Source organism: Actinia tenebrosa, unplaced genomic scaffold, assembly GCF_029948245.1.
Source record: "Actinia tenebrosa isolate PJP-AT-01 unplaced genomic scaffold, QUT_ActTen_1.0 PGA_scaffold2__45_contigs__length_23673736, whole genome shotgun sequence".
Taxonomy (NCBI): domain Eukaryota; kingdom Metazoa; phylum Cnidaria; class Anthozoa; order Actiniaria; family Actiniidae; genus Actinia; species Actinia tenebrosa.
In genome coordinates, this window is record NW_028292579.1 from 16,262,086 (window position 1) to 16,277,241 (window position 15,156).

The 15,156-nt window shown below is 35.9% G+C and overlaps 1 protein-coding gene, 1 long non-coding RNA gene and 1 pseudogene across 3 annotated transcripts; 1 reads left to right on the plus strand and 2 right to left on the minus strand.

The window, feature by feature from the left end:
- The first annotated feature begins 138 nt into the window (after positions 1–138).
- Positions 139–3,133, plus strand: LOC148909422 (uncharacterized). The gene is made up of 2 exons (XR_016120598.1): positions 139–460; positions 2,910–3,133. It is a non-coding gene; the product is annotated as an uncharacterized LOC148909422 (long non-coding RNA).
- LOC116298754 (tauropine dehydrogenase pseudogene) lies at positions 806–6,175 on the minus strand (annotated as a pseudogene). The gene is made up of 2 exons (XR_016120597.1): positions 6,046–6,175; positions 806–2,247 (listed from the first exon to the last, which is right to left on the minus strand). The product of XR_016120597.1 is annotated as a tauropine dehydrogenase pseudogene (transcript).
- Positions 6,176–8,246: 2,071 nt separating this feature from the next.
- LOC116298756 (ras-related protein Rab-2) lies at positions 8,247–13,669 on the minus strand. Its single transcript, XM_031707300.1, has 8 exons — positions 13,543–13,669; positions 13,307–13,378; positions 13,057–13,124; positions 11,407–11,582; positions 10,660–10,696; positions 10,288–10,362; positions 9,223–9,291; positions 8,247–8,574 (listed from the first exon to the last, which is right to left on the minus strand). The coding sequence occupies exons 1-8, from the start codon at positions 13,586–13,588 to the stop codon at positions 8,479–8,481; spliced, it is 639 nt and encodes a 212-aa protein (XP_031563160.1). The 5' UTR covers positions 13,589–13,669; the 3' UTR covers positions 8,247–8,478.
- Positions 13,670–15,156: the final 1,487 nt, after the last annotated feature.

The window sequence follows — 15,156 nt, forward strand, 5'->3', positions numbered from 1 at the left end:
AACCCCAGTTAACCATTCATCGTATTTATAAAGTTCCTAAATGAGACCACTTTCATCCATCGATCATGTATTTGTTCCTCCATCTGTTCACCGATGTTATAGTTTTCATTCCTCCAATCCATTTATCACATCATTAAAACGATTCGTCCCATCAATTCATCCATTTTACCAATCCCATCCATCATCTATTCCTCCAAGAAGATGTGACCAAAGATATAAACCTCACATTCCTCTAGGGAAGGAAACTCGCCGATCAAAGAAATGCACTGCATCGTTAATCAGCAGGAAGTATAACTGTTTACTGTTAGCGTGATGATTTTTCGCTTTTGAGAATCAAGAGACCATGGTATTGTGTTAATCAAAAGTGCGCTTGTCATTGGTAAACTCAATCGAATACAAATAGAATGTACATTACTCCATGGACATACCTTAAACACACCGCAATTCTTCACTTCATAAGGTAAGCCTTGGTGCTCATCCATTCATCCCACGGGACACTGCGCGTCGACACTCGTAAGGTACCCGCATCTTGAAACATCTTGCACACTGTATGACGGCTAACATCCATCCACAGGCTTCCCACTCTAATTATTGGAACGTGTATTTAATTCTAAATATTGTTGTCTCATCTCGTGCTGCTTGCTTTTGTTGTTTACATCGTTTGACATTACCCTACCCCTCCCAACTTCATAGCACATATTTTTCCAAACTTGGTTCGTTAATCGAATCTTTACTACAAGAGGTACAGATCAAGGGGTGGTTCTAGGAGGAAGAGGGGGGGGGAGTTCGATATTAATTTATATAATTATCCAAAATAATATTTTTATTCACTACTCTTTATATACCATCTAAGAACAGCATGGCCATAACAAAATGCAAGTTCCATACAAGTATTTCTACATCTATAAATGATAATCGTCATATATTATCTATAAAATGGCAAATTAATACCAAATATCCTAAGGATTTCCTCATTTCAAAATCAACCACAATGACCCAGTATCATTAATGGTTCATGTCATTATCTACTAGTGTCCAATAATGTCCTTCAGAGTAGTGAATCCATATCTCTGAGGTGCTCTTGTATCCTTCACATCTTTTCCTTGGATCTTCCCATCCACAAGATATCCCTTGTTTATCTGCTCCTGACACCAAGTGAGTACTTTATCAATATTTGGTGTGGCCACACCCACTACCTCTGCAATCCCTCTGATCACCACAAGCCCAAATGGTATGTCCTCAGTCAGGAAACGGTAGTTGGCATAGTTGGGTACAAACTTCCCTTCCTTGGTTTCCATCATTGGGTGTGTCAAGCCCTTGTAAGCTGCATTGGTTCTGATACAAGATAGCAGAGAGGTTTTGTCTTCAATGTCATCAGGATAGCGGGCTTTATAGTAAGTGTGCATGTCAATTACCTCTGACATATCAGTATCAGGGCTCTGAGCCTGGATAGCTTTTGCTATCTGAACCACTTCATCTGATAAGCTGCCTAACAATGCTGCAGCACCCTCTGTTACACCATGATAAAACAATGGTTGTTTGTCAAGAGGGGTACCGTCCCAAGTGCACCACTCGTTGTACGTCAGACTAGTGTGCAGATATGCATTGACAGACATAAGATTGGCTGCAAGAGGATGGCCTTTTGTTATTAGGGCTGGCTTTTCACCAATCAGCTTCTGGACAACTGTGAATGGATCTCTTCTTGGAGTAACTGACCCGATCTGCACAGAACCCATCATGGTATCCTTAGTACCAAGTACTTCACAATCTTTACCAAATTCCATAATTCTTGTTGCCCATGGTAATGATTCAAAGTTAATGAGAGTAATCTGCTTTGCAATATCTCCTAGAATAGCTCGTTCCTGAAACTCAAACCCAGATTGTCCAGGAAAACCAACAAGAATCATGCCTGGTTCAAGGTGTGGTTTGATCGCATTTAAGTACTGCTCATGTGCAAAGGCTGGCAACACGAAGGCAATGACATCACATCCGGGAATCGCCTCCTTTGGTTTCTTAGTAACCAGTCTTGGTTTGGCTTTCAGCTTCTTGTAGTACTCTCCTTTTCTGTACAGGTTCACAGTGAAGTCGTGTTCCTTGAGAGAGTTAGACCACCTCTCTGCTTCATCTTGGAACAAGGATAGAACACATACATCAGTGTCTGGTTGAGATGAAGCTATACCAGCCCAGGCATGAGCTGCATTGCCTCCACCACAAAGCACCAGCTTGATTGGTTTTGTAGACATTGCTCTGTAAATAAAGAAAAACAAAGGATTGCTTACTGTAAAAAAAAATAAAAAGCACAGGTCACTTTCAATACTAGTGTAAAGGGAAATGGGTACTGAATTCAAAATTATTTATCATTTCCCTCACATACAAATATAACATTTAGAATTTCTTTATTGATTTGACAATAATATTTCATTCACCACATAGGGCAGGTGATACAGCAATAGAACATGAAGTCCCTTACAAGGCTACTCACGCACCCAATGTATCAAGTATAACCATAGAATCATGTTCAGATAACCTTTAGTTGTAACCCAGTCACCTTAGAGTCTAAATTGGAGTTTTGTAGTCTGGATTAAGATCAAAAGTAGGTTACCATCCTTGTGTTCTTCAATTATTTCATTATATTGTATTATTCCTTGCCCTAACCTAAGCCAAGATGTAATCATTTGTAGCTTCCACCAATGTGTGTTGCTCTGATTGCAAAAAAGGCAGTATATTTAACGTATGTGTTGCAAAGTGGTTGAACTTTGTGAACTCTGTCTCACCCTACACCCCATGTCAAAGGGTCAGGAACACAACACTGCTGATAAATTTGATTAGAGTGTGTTGAGATTAAAATTAAATTTTCCTCCTAAAGAAGCAAGAAGCAATATATTTGTATCTTTGTATCTTTGAATTAGGGATGACTCTAAGCCGAAATATTAAAGGATTTCCGATGATGAATTGCGATGCAGACATGTGAAGAAATGGAGTAGTGAAGAAAAATACTTCAAAAAAACGGCCGTTGCTTGCCGTGTAGAAAGAATTGATGAGAAATTAAGGTCTAAAAACCAAGGGCCAGGTCAGAGCTTTGTAAACATTATTTTTGAGTTTAAATAAAAAATAAGACCCAATTGCATGAGAAGATTGTGAGATTTGTTGTTTATAATTATGTACACTCAACAAAATTTAGCAACTTAATTGGGACTCTACAGAGTACAATTTGGGATTTAATTGTACTCCTCTTGTCCAATCAGAATGGATTAATTTTGTCAAGTGTATTATAAGTATAGGTAAGTAGGACTACATGCTGTCCAATTTGGAAATAATTGGATGAGTCCAATTTGGCAGCCAGAGGAAGTTTTTGAATTTAATTATTTCCAAATTGGACAGACATGTAGTCCTATTGCAGATTAAGTATATCATCCCAAACTATACTTGACTGATTCCATAAGTCATAGTTTTCCCTCAAAAGAATGCTAATGGAAACAATCCAAATTAATCTTTAATTTGGACAGGAAAGAGAATTTGAAAATAATACAATAGTGGCTTATATGGGATTATAGAGTGATGATACAATTAATATATTTGAATATGTTATTTAATTAATATGTGTAAGTAGATCAAAATGTACTTAGACATGGATTTACAACCCTATGAAAGACTCATACCCAGTAGATTGTCACTCATGCTTTTTTAATATGCGCGGTGGATGCACTGCGAGATCAAAAAGACAAGAGAAGGAACTGGGTACGAGTCTGACCCTATGATTAGGAAGAGTCTGACTAAGACGCAGGCAAAGATGGTTCACTGATTTTTTCCAGCAGAGACTGGTATCTAAGTAGCCTTGAAACACACATATGATGAAGGACTTATAGCATCCAAAACGTCAGTTTTTTCATCTTTTCACGGTGCATAATTTACCTTTTTATCATTACTGTTTCATTAGAAACACTGTCACAGGTCATATTAGTTTTTAACTCGTTATCTCTTCTTGAAACACACATATGGCATGATCAGAAGGTGACATTGAACTTAGTGTACTCTAGTACAACATCACTGCCAATTTCTTTTCAGAGGCTTTTTATCAAAAAAAACCAGCAAAAATAACAACAATTATGATAGCTTTATAGAGATAAAAGAAAAATTCACAGGCTTCAAATTTATTTACATGAGCGTTGAATGAAATTATAGACCTATTTTATTCAGTGCCCTCTTGCGTGACTTTATACAGCTGTCAATTTTCTTTGCTTCGCGCAGGAAATCTTTGATTTCGGCACTTGCTGCAATGTTCAGTTTTTATGGACATGGTGAATACTACGCTTGATTCTGATTCATAGAAGCTATTGAAAGACCAAATCATCTTCTTAGGGGAAAATCTAAGAGACATTGACATTGTAAACCTTTTTTGCATTTTTCATTAAAAGGAAATACTGGGTAGTGTAAAAATCGAAATAATTCGATTTTTACAAAACAAACTTGTTGTCAGGATAAGGATTTACATCTGCACATAACACTTCAGTTGTGACAGAAATAACCAGCATGGGTTGTTTACCTTTCAATCTGAATTTCATCTTTCATTTTTGTGAATTTTTCTTTCAATAATTGAATGAAAACCTTTATTTAAGCAGGGTATTCCCTTCAGTAACAAAAGTACTGCTATCAACGGGAGCCCTCTAAATATACATATGTATATAATATTATACAACTCTTGATAAACGGAACACAATTGGGTCGGGTTTTTTGAACGCTCATAGCGCGTTTAGTTTATATAAATTTCCCCATAATAAAGTATACATTTTCTAACAGCTTAAAGTTCAAATATTGCATATTCGATTTTACTTTTGGACAAAAATAATTCATTTTGGATAAATCAGGCATTGATTGCAAACGCTACGGTTCGACGCGAGATGTTTGTTCTCCCTCTGGTTAGCGTAAATGGATCAAATTTTTTTTGCATCTTATTACACATATGTTGTTCTACCAAAGTGACGTCTGTGTTTTTTCTTTTAGTGCTTCTTTAATCTTTTATTCAATTCCAAAGTTATGACTACATGTTTTTAAGGGCATTCTTGAGAAAATGGCAAATATCTGACAAAAGAAAAGGAAAATGAAAAAACTCAGACACATTTTTAAACTTGAGTATATAGTAGGAATCCACATGCCATGTTTCACGGTAATTGATCAAAAACCGAGGGAGAATAAACCTTCTGAAAATGTGTATTTTACCAAAAACTACTTTTGAGAAAAACACAAGTTTAGTTTAATGGGATTATAAGTTTATTTACTCAATGTTGACAAGTTTCTGCACAGTACGCCAATGAGCATAAAGTATATTAACATAATTTTTATATAAAATTAAAGATTTTACTTTTATATTTGATATAGCATGGTTTCTAAAAATATATATTTTTGACGAAAATTGTGTTCCGTGTATCCTTAACTAGAAAATATACAATTACAAAGCTGAGGATGACCGCGTGTCAGTTGAAAGCTAAGGGAAATATTAAAGTCATCTAAAGGTTGATGAGTCAACTTTATTTTCATGATAATTATAAAGCTAACATAATTGTTGTTATTTTTTTCGATAAAAAGCCTCTGAAAAGAAATTGGCAGCGCTGTTGTACTACACTAAGTTGAGTGTCACGTTCTGATCACGCCGTATAGTGTGTGTTTCAAGGCTACTCGTCAATCATATATAGAACGGAAGTCATCATGCTGGTCTGTGTAGATACCAGTCTCTGCTCGAAAAAATCAGCGAACCATCTCCGCCCGCGTCTTAGTCGGACTCGTTAAGGATGAGAAACCGCCCTAGTGTCCCTAGTGACCCGGAAACTACAATCTTGTTCAAAGGATCATTTTGAAGTCTCCTACCGCCCCCAAAAAACAATATAAAAATAAAAATCGAGAAAACATCACTAGAACATTCGCTCTTCACGTTTTCTGAATCAAATTTGCATTCAGGACGCTAAAATGTTCGTGTGATGAGTGAGTCTGTCCCATCTGTTCACACTAATACTAGTAATGATAAATGCAAAAGATTTCATTGGTTCTTACCTGAAGTCAAGAGTCTGTAGTCTTCGAAAAAGATAGCAAAGTAATTCGAATGTTGAAGGAAAACTACCAAAGTTTTAAATGCTCTTTCTGTCCAGCTCTGTCCGCTAGCAACTAAACTTCACGTGGTAGCTTGCATTTGTGAACACAGGTAGCCCAAGCGTAGATTTAGTAAACGGATCATAAGTTTTACATGAATTTATAATGAGATGATGGTTAAAAATCGAAGGCTTTGGAAATATGCTTACAGAAAAGCTTCGATCTTTGCCGAGAGTAAAAAATCAATGTCTGATTCTCAAATTAATTGTCTTTCAATTAAGCTTCTGTTCAATTTTTTCTGTATGCACTGGGACGAGAAATGATTTTTTTAAAGCTTGAAAGTAAAACAGGCTACAGGGATTCACAGTCATTTGCTGCGACCCACCAGGGGAGAAGGGAGGTATATAGGGCTGATATTTTGGTGAGTTCTTGCATACATTTATACGATACCCACTCTTCTCCACAAGCACAAATTTGGTGAACCACACCCTATTTGCACCAGCCCCCTTCCCAATAGTAATAATGACCTGTCCCTTAAAGTATGCTAAATTTGAATAATATTTGGAAATTTCAAATTTCAATTGTCAAATTCCCCTAGGGTTGACTGCTCTGCACCCTTCCCCACCCCAACCCTGAAGCTTTTAAAATGCTAGGTGCATAAACCTATCAAATTGCAAAAAATGCAACAATTTGTAGTATCCCAGATCAGAATTCAATTGTGGGACACATAGCAACAGTTGCAAGTCGAAACCATGAATAGGTTTATACATGTTAATATATCTGGCCCATAAAATAGATGCAATAGAAGACATGATCAAAATAAGATGTATCAACCTCATGTTTAGATGAGGTGGGAGATTGGAGGGTGGAGGGTGGGGCTTGTGGGATTAGGGGCTGTGGTATGGAGGATGAGAGAGAATGGGTACAGGTGGGGCCATCCCCATCCCACAGGCTAGGAATATACTAATTTATGGATCTCCAATGTACACAATACCCACAACAAGGCTAGTGGTCTTTAAACTGTGAGCAGTCCCTCTATTTCCCTTGGTCACTGTCCATCTCTGAGGTGGGAGATTGAAGGGTGGGGCTTGTGGGATTAGGGGCTGTGGTATGGAGGATGAGAGAGAATGGGAATAGGTGGTACCATCCCCTTCCTACAGGCTAGGAATATACCAATTTAATGGATCTCCCATGTAAAATAAACAATATCCACAACAAGGATAGTGATCTTTTGATACTGTAAGATTCAAGACAATGTCATTAGACTATGAAATAACTGTCTGTAATATAACTTTATTTCTCAACTTACAATTCAATGGTTAGATGGACTTTGCACAATTTAGAAATAAATCCCATGTTTAATGAAATTAATAATTCTGCATAATTCTTAGGTTGTACATTCAAAAATATGACTATTATGAAAACACCAAGGAATTCTCCTACTTAGAAAACCAGATAATTCTTTTAAAAAAAGCTGGGAAGGTGTAAACAAAAATATTTTAAGAGAAAGGTAGAGTGCATACCATATATCCATGATAAACTTTACAAGGAATATTGCAAAAATTAATATTGCACAAATTAGTAACTTCAGTAGACTGTAGTTCTACAAAACTTTGAACTAATTTGTACAATTTTGTTAGTTAACTTTTTCACAGATAGGCCTATATGGGAATAGTATGCACTCCAAGTAGATGAAATGTTATAATAATATTTCCTTTGATAAACTACAGCCAAGGACTAGAGTCTTGTTCATAACATTGGTTCTGGATCAAAACAGCAGGCATACATTACTTTTAAAAGTCTGTAAGCCAATGGTGCAAGATTCAAATGCGAAGACTGGTTTGTAATCTTTATCTTTATCAGGATAAAGGATGTGTTATCAGAAAAAATTTCTTAGGGTATTTTGGAAGTATTTTGAGTTTCGATAGAATGAATAATCTACTATAGGATTTGTTATTTCTCTGTTTTAGAGTATAGTAATTTATCACTTGAACACAGATTTGTTTTTCAGGCAACAAGTAAAGGAATGGTTTCTAAAATGATACATATAACCAATTTCATGAAAAGCTACACCTTAAGTAAGTATCCTACAATCAACTATGCTTATGGTATTGTACATCAACTATTAATATAATATGATACTACATTAGTTAATAATTACAGTATTGATGAAGAATCCCCCTTTTATTACAACACATAAACATATTATTTGCACTTTTAGAACTTTCATAATTGAATGATTGCACATTTATTGACAACTAGGTAATTCATTAGTGGCTTTTTAGCCTTCACTGGATTCCCCCGAGAATCCCTGCACATCTTGTCCTGCAGCACCAGGAGCAAGATGAAATTGAAGGTTGAGTTAACATGGGTTTTGATGTACACTATACATGGGATTTAGCAGCATCCACCACTGTCTTGTGATCTACTACCACCAAGGGGTACTGATGGATTGGATGGGGAGTGTTGAGGTCCAAGTTTTATTCCATTTGCCTGGTGATTAAGGACAAGAATTAGAATAAGTCACTTCAATGCTACAATCAGTGACCTACACAACCCAGGAAGTTCAATTACAATAGAAACTTTATTTCTCCAGCCCCTCCCCCTAGCAATGTTGAAGAAAATGCCGAGAACTATATCAGCTCTTTTGCTTAGTGCCAAAAGATGGTGTTTGGTAAACATACTTTTACTAGTTTCAAGGAAAAACAGTGCTACACCTCATAGGCAATTTGATTTGAAGCAGCTAAAGTACAGTGTCTGAATTGGGCCTAATGGACTACTTCTACTATATGGCAGCCATCTTGAACTGCAAGGCATTATGGGTCAAAAAGGGGGCAAAACAAAACAAAGATGATTAAATGACGGCCCCAAGATCTTTCAGAATTTTGTTCAGGTGTCCATTTTTTAATTCATCTCTTGTTAACTTTTCTTGTTATGAACTGTTAATGTCAATCATTTTAACATAGCTTTGTATATTTGCCCCTGGATGACCCACCCCTTGCAATTCAAGATGGCCACTGCATGGTAGAAGTTGTCCACTAAAGTGGTAGCATTGTTTTCCTACAGCAGCAAAAATTTAATTTTCTCGATATCAAACTTCACCTTCATAAAATATGATATATAATGAAAGAATAACATTACCTCATTGTTGATGTCAAACACACCCTCTTGTATTTTCTGATAAATTTCCTTTGCTGTGTTGATGAAAGCCTAGTAAGAGATATTTAAAAAGACATGATCATGATGCCAAATCATTAAAAAAACATTTTAAATGTTTTAAGAATAAAAATACTTTATAAATTTGCTTCATCAAGCCAAGAAATGATAGCTACTGCCTGGTACAGACTCGTACAAGAAGAAATTATTACCACTAACTGCTCAGTACAGACCCTATGCCACAAGTATGTAAGTCAATGGACAACAGGGCCTGGTTTTACGAAGGATAAATAGCACTATATGTTGGATAAATCTTATCCAGTAGATACTGCCCTTTTCAGTTGAGCTTGGAACGGCTATAGTTTTCTCGATTAGTTTGAACGCAAAAACATAGTTTTGACGTCATAACTTTATGTTGTCAAGGTGTGCTATAGATGTTGTTATGTCTGAATATCTTAAACTCTTGATTAAACTCAGTAAATTGAATGGATAACAGCATCAACTTATCCACTGGATAAGGATTTAATCATTGGATAGCACTATCCACCATTCATACAACCTGGCCCAAAGTGTATAGTGTGAATAAAATAAAGGTGTACAGGCTTCTAAAAAGTCATCTTCTGAATACTGGATTGTTAATTGTGCATTACCAAATTTCCACATATAGTAAAGCTAATACCCCATTCACACCAAGGCTTAAACATGTTTTAAAGTGGTTTAACTAAACAGGTTTGGAAAAAATCTATCTATCTACGAACACTGCACAATATTTGGTGAAATAATGCATGTAAACTATCCTTTGTCTTGCTCTGACAATATTTTAGAAAGTTTCATTATTTTGTAGGTTTCTAGTTTTTCAATTTTTTTCCTAATGAAAACATAGTTTAACTAAACACGTTTAGGTGTGAATGGCGTATAAGATAGAGTGTTGTGATTTTGCATCTTTAATTCTACGGTATTTTTAGTGAACATGATATAATTGTGGCAAAATACATAGTACATTACTGAAAGTTTAAAATTTTCCATCTCTATTCAGAAGGCATTATTCACCTCTTCAACATTTGCCGCAGTCTTAGCAGACGTTTCCATGAAGATTAATCCATGCTCTCTTGCAAATGCTTCTCCCTGGAACAATAAAACAACTTATTTCTACCATGATATCAAGAGTTATCAAGCAAGGGAAAACACCATCCTTGTAAGCTCATATTTTGATGACTTTTAAACTTAGGGTGCTTTTTGAGAGGTCCAACCAACCAATCCAAGCTTCAAGTTCTATATAACTGGTCAACCAAATTCTGATAAGGACTGATGCATACCATTTGAAAACCCTCTGCTTGGAGCAGTCGATTCAAGTTTATGGAAAGTGCCTTAGAAGGAATTCTGCAGAGGATAAGGTTCATCTTATTATCTCATCTTTCTTACCTCTTCCTTCTTGACATCACGTCTAGCTTCAAGGTCACTAAAATATTAACAAATGAGTATATTGTAAGAAAATTCCTTCATCTCCATTTAAATGTATTTAAAAAATGAAACCTAAGCTTTTTTTGGTTTGCCATCGCCAGAGTAAAAGTGAATGTACATTCCTGAGGAACATATACCAATGCATGTGTGCAATTGATAATAACAAAGAGGCATGATAACAGAATCATATCTACATGGCAAAAAAATGCTAGATCAATAAAACCATATCTATTTAACTTTCAATTTCCTCTAATTCTTTTCTAGTGCTTTTCAATAAAGCCTTTGGACATTTTATGTGGAGCCAGGATGGCAACTAGGTGGTAAAATGCTTGCTTCATACCTCTCACCTCTGAGGTCTGGGTTCGAATCCCAGGCGCCCCATTTGAACTGAGATGGTTGGTTCTCTTTCTGACTTCCTTTTCCCTCCCTTCTCTCAAATCAACCCTAACTAATACAAACTGGTTATAGCTGTGCTCTGGGGTCATACATAGGCTGTATAGTGGCTGCCAGAAGCGCCTTCACATGCTTTCAGTTCAACCCCATTCAGTTGCACTCAATTATGATTAGCAATGATAAGTTTTATTATGGACCCAACATATAAACTCAATATGTCTTCCCTATACAGAGGTATAGTTATTAATGTCAAATTCCTTAATTCCTATAAAGATAGTACTAGAGTGTACTAGGAAGCTGCTCCATAGCTCTAACCTCTTATTTCCAATAAGCATGATAACCATATTTGAACTTGAATGTTGACGGGCATCTTCTAGCCATGTTGTTAGATGGTTGAATGTGTCTCGTCGTGTGATGTCATAGACAAGAAGTGCACCTGCAGCACCTCGGTAGTATGACCTTGTAATAGATCGGAAGGATTCTTGACCAGCCTTAAATCAACAGTTATAACTATTAATATATCAGGCATTTAAGGAGTTGGAGTAGATTTTTTCCCTCCTGCATTGAAATTTATAACAAGAATTCAAAGCCTTCAAGTCCTTGGTTGATCATCATGTGGAGTGAAAAATTATATTTCAGTTATCGAAACTGGTTTGGATAATGGTAAAAGCAGCACACAAAATATAGATATATAATATCAGTTTTTGCAAAATATTTTTTATTTTTTATTGCAATTTTGAATAAATTTTAGAAATCACAAAAAACAGCTGCTAATTTCATAATACACACTTAATCATTAAACAATAGAGTAAGAAGTATTTTGGGAACTTTGAATGGAAAATTTAACTATAGTTAAGACTTAATATGGAATTTCATTGTAAGGGTTTGTGATGACAAGAACAAAGGCCTCCTGAGCTGACCTTTCTCTTGTAGTTCACCTAAATCATTTATGCCAGGCCTTCAAAACACCTGACAAAAACCAAAACAAACTCCAAATATTTTAAATATCTCTCAAAATTAAAAATATAACTAAAGGATATTAAACTTGGTGCTAAAAGGTTACATAATCCAGAGTTCTTGAGATCTTTTTCTCTAAATTTATCAGTTGGATCTTGAGTTATAAAATAAAAGTATAGGAGGAATCTTGCAATTCCTGCCAAATCGTGTATTAGGTTTTTTTTTTTTTCTTTGTCATTTTTATCCAAATTTAGTATTTTATTGGAAAGAGAAAACGAAACGTTAAAAAAATTCAAAACTCAAACAATAGGAATGAAACTCTCATGAAATTTAAGTAGCATGAAATAATTATTTTTCACAGTACAATAGAATTTTTTTTTTTCTTTTGTGGGAAATATTATATAGACCCACAAGCTAAAATATGAAAAAATAAAATTTAAAACAATGTGAAAATATTTTGTTATTCTCACAGTCAGTTACCATGAAATATATTTTTCATGCAAAAGAATAATTTTTTAGCGTTTTTGTGGAAGGAAATTTTAAGTTTATTTTCTCATTTTCTGTGAGTAATTGAGTTCATTATTCCAAGATGATCAATGTTGTTGTCTTTGATATCGCTCAAATTGACAGATCGAAAAAATTTCGTGATGTGATTTCGGAAAATAGTAATTATTTCATTATTTTGCAGTTAAAAATATCTGATGTGGGCGAAATTTGAGGATAATAACCCGTGAGGGTTGGTAAATTTTGATATTATGGGACAATTGTGGACTTTGAATGGATGAATTCAATCAGGGAAGAAAATTCCTTGAAGCAGATGGTTCAAGCGGCGAGCAAGATCCTTTATATGAAGCATCGAAATGCTTTGTACTACGGTAACTCCTGGTTTAGAATTAATCTATTTGAATATATTCATACTTAGAGATATCCCAGTGACATTCAAAGAAAGAAAATTCCAGCAATTTTGAGTGAAGTTTTAAGATCTCTATAGGTAGAAAATCTGCCTACCGTATCCCAAATTTGCAACTTGATTTGTTTTCCATCAATTGTAATCATTCTGGCCCCAAATTCTACTCCTGTTGAGAGAAAGGAAAGGATTAAGAGGGTTTTATAAACACTGGGATTGATAGGATATCTAAATCTTTGATCTTTAAAAGAACCTTTGGTCCACAGAACTGATCCACAGCACCTTACAAATGAGACTCGCAAGGGATCAAAAATGTCAGGAACATACTAAATTCGACGTCTTCTAACGTACCTATAGTAAGATCGTGTACTGGTTGAAAACGCTTGTCGGTAAATTGAAGTAAAAGACATGATTTTCCAACTCCTGGATAAGAAATATAAAAGAAAATCAGTACCAGTGAACAAATAATCTGACGAATAAAAATGGCGTCGTGTAGCAAATCCTTCGTCTTTCTCTCAAAACTGCTTCAAAATCCCTTCAAATCTCAACACACGTAGATGGATACTTTTCCCATACGTTCAACTGACCTGTGTCTCCAATAATAATATATTTAAAAAGATATGCGTAAGACATTTTGCTAGGTTTTAATCCTGTCTTTCTTTCTTTCTTGATTCTGTTTATGATGTCATACCCTCATTTATTCATGAGCCAGCCACTACGCATGCGTTATGTGACGTCACACTATGGCCACGTCGACTTGCGCCTCACCCACAACACCTTGCGGCAATTTACCGCCAAAGAACATTTTAACTCCTTTTTTTACAACCAAAAAAACTATGATGATCCATCAAACTTCAATAAAAACCATCAATATGACCTCCTAAGTACCTGGGATTATCGGGGTATTTTTCAAATAAGATCAAAGATTTTTTCAAAGTAGCTTTACACCTGATGAATTTTGCGAATATAAATAGTGTCTACAAATGGACCAACCAGATGAGGTTGCTTAAAATTTAACACGGGTGGTTTAGCGAAAAATAGCGGGATGTGGTTTTCCGTGGCATGTTTTTATTTTCTTGTAAAAAAGAACATTCGCTGTTAACATAATAGAGTGCACGCTAGCTATTTAGTATAAACCTACTAATAATGTCTCCTCTCACAAACCTGGACCATTTAGTAGCGAATAGTAGCGGCTTTGAAAACCCAAAAAACAGGGGCGGATCCAGCCAAAAATATAAGGGGGGAGGGGGGGCTTGACCGAGTTTTGCGAATGACACTACAGATCCAAGAACTTAGAAAAAAATATTTTAAAATACGCTTTCTATTCCACTTCAAGAACATGACTAACGTTCTGAAACAGAGGGGGGACTACAATCCCCCTTTGCCCCTCTCTAGATCCGCCCCTGAAAAATAAATTATTTCAACGTTATTTCAACATTGTTTCTATTCATTTATTTGCAGGTATAATTGGTGTGAGTCACTCGGTTCCGAAATTCCTCAGACGAAGTTGTTTCTTTGCCATGCTACGATTAAAAAGCCTCCAATAAATCTGAGTATGTAAGGGTGATTGACAGTCATACTAGTTATCCATGCCCCACCCCCTCCCCCATCAAAAAATGGTTGCTTCAGCAATGTGCATCAAAGCTCACAAAGCACTCTGGGAAACCGAGTAAAAATGGAACATGTAAATCTATCAAAGGTGACTATCAGTAAAAAGATTTTTTTTTTTCACTCAAAAGATTGCCTTATTGTTGAACATTTAAATCTAATAAAAAATGGATTTAAGAAAAGAAAAATTTTATTTAGATAAGATGGGATTCGAACCCACCAAAAGAAATTCAAAAAATACGACTCCACTGTGCCATACCCCCGAGACATCCGCAGAGCTGAGGCGGCGTATGGACTTCGGACCTGACGGCGATTAAATCCTTCTGCCCTTGGGTGTACGAATTACGCAAGAAAATGTTCTAGCCGAAGTATCAGGGGAGAGACCAGCCGGCCCCCAGACCATATCGGCTAATCCCTTGCATCTCTGCCACGCACGGAATCGGTTGAATTTCAAAACACTAAATGGCCGGCAGTTCCATTTATTTTTAAAAATCCCGCTCGATCCACACGATAACACAAACCAAACTTAAACTCGAACAAACCTTTTTATGCTTTCAATAATCGTTTTTAGTAAAAATACACAGGTGATTATT

Excerpts from the sequence above, each read along its gene's own strand:
- LOC116298756 (XM_031707300.1), bottom strand. The coding sequence starts at position 13,588 with ATGTCTTACGCATATCTTTTTAAATATATTATTATTGGAGACACAG. Across the intron at positions 13,125-13,306 it reads AGTACACGATCTTACTATAG|GAGTAGAATTTGGGGCCAGA; the intron begins GTACGTTAGAAG and ends TTCTCTCAACAG. Across the intron at positions 8,575-9,222 it reads TGTTTGACATCAACAATGAG|GCAAATGGAATAAAACTTGG; the intron begins GTAATGTTATTC and ends CTTAATCACCAG.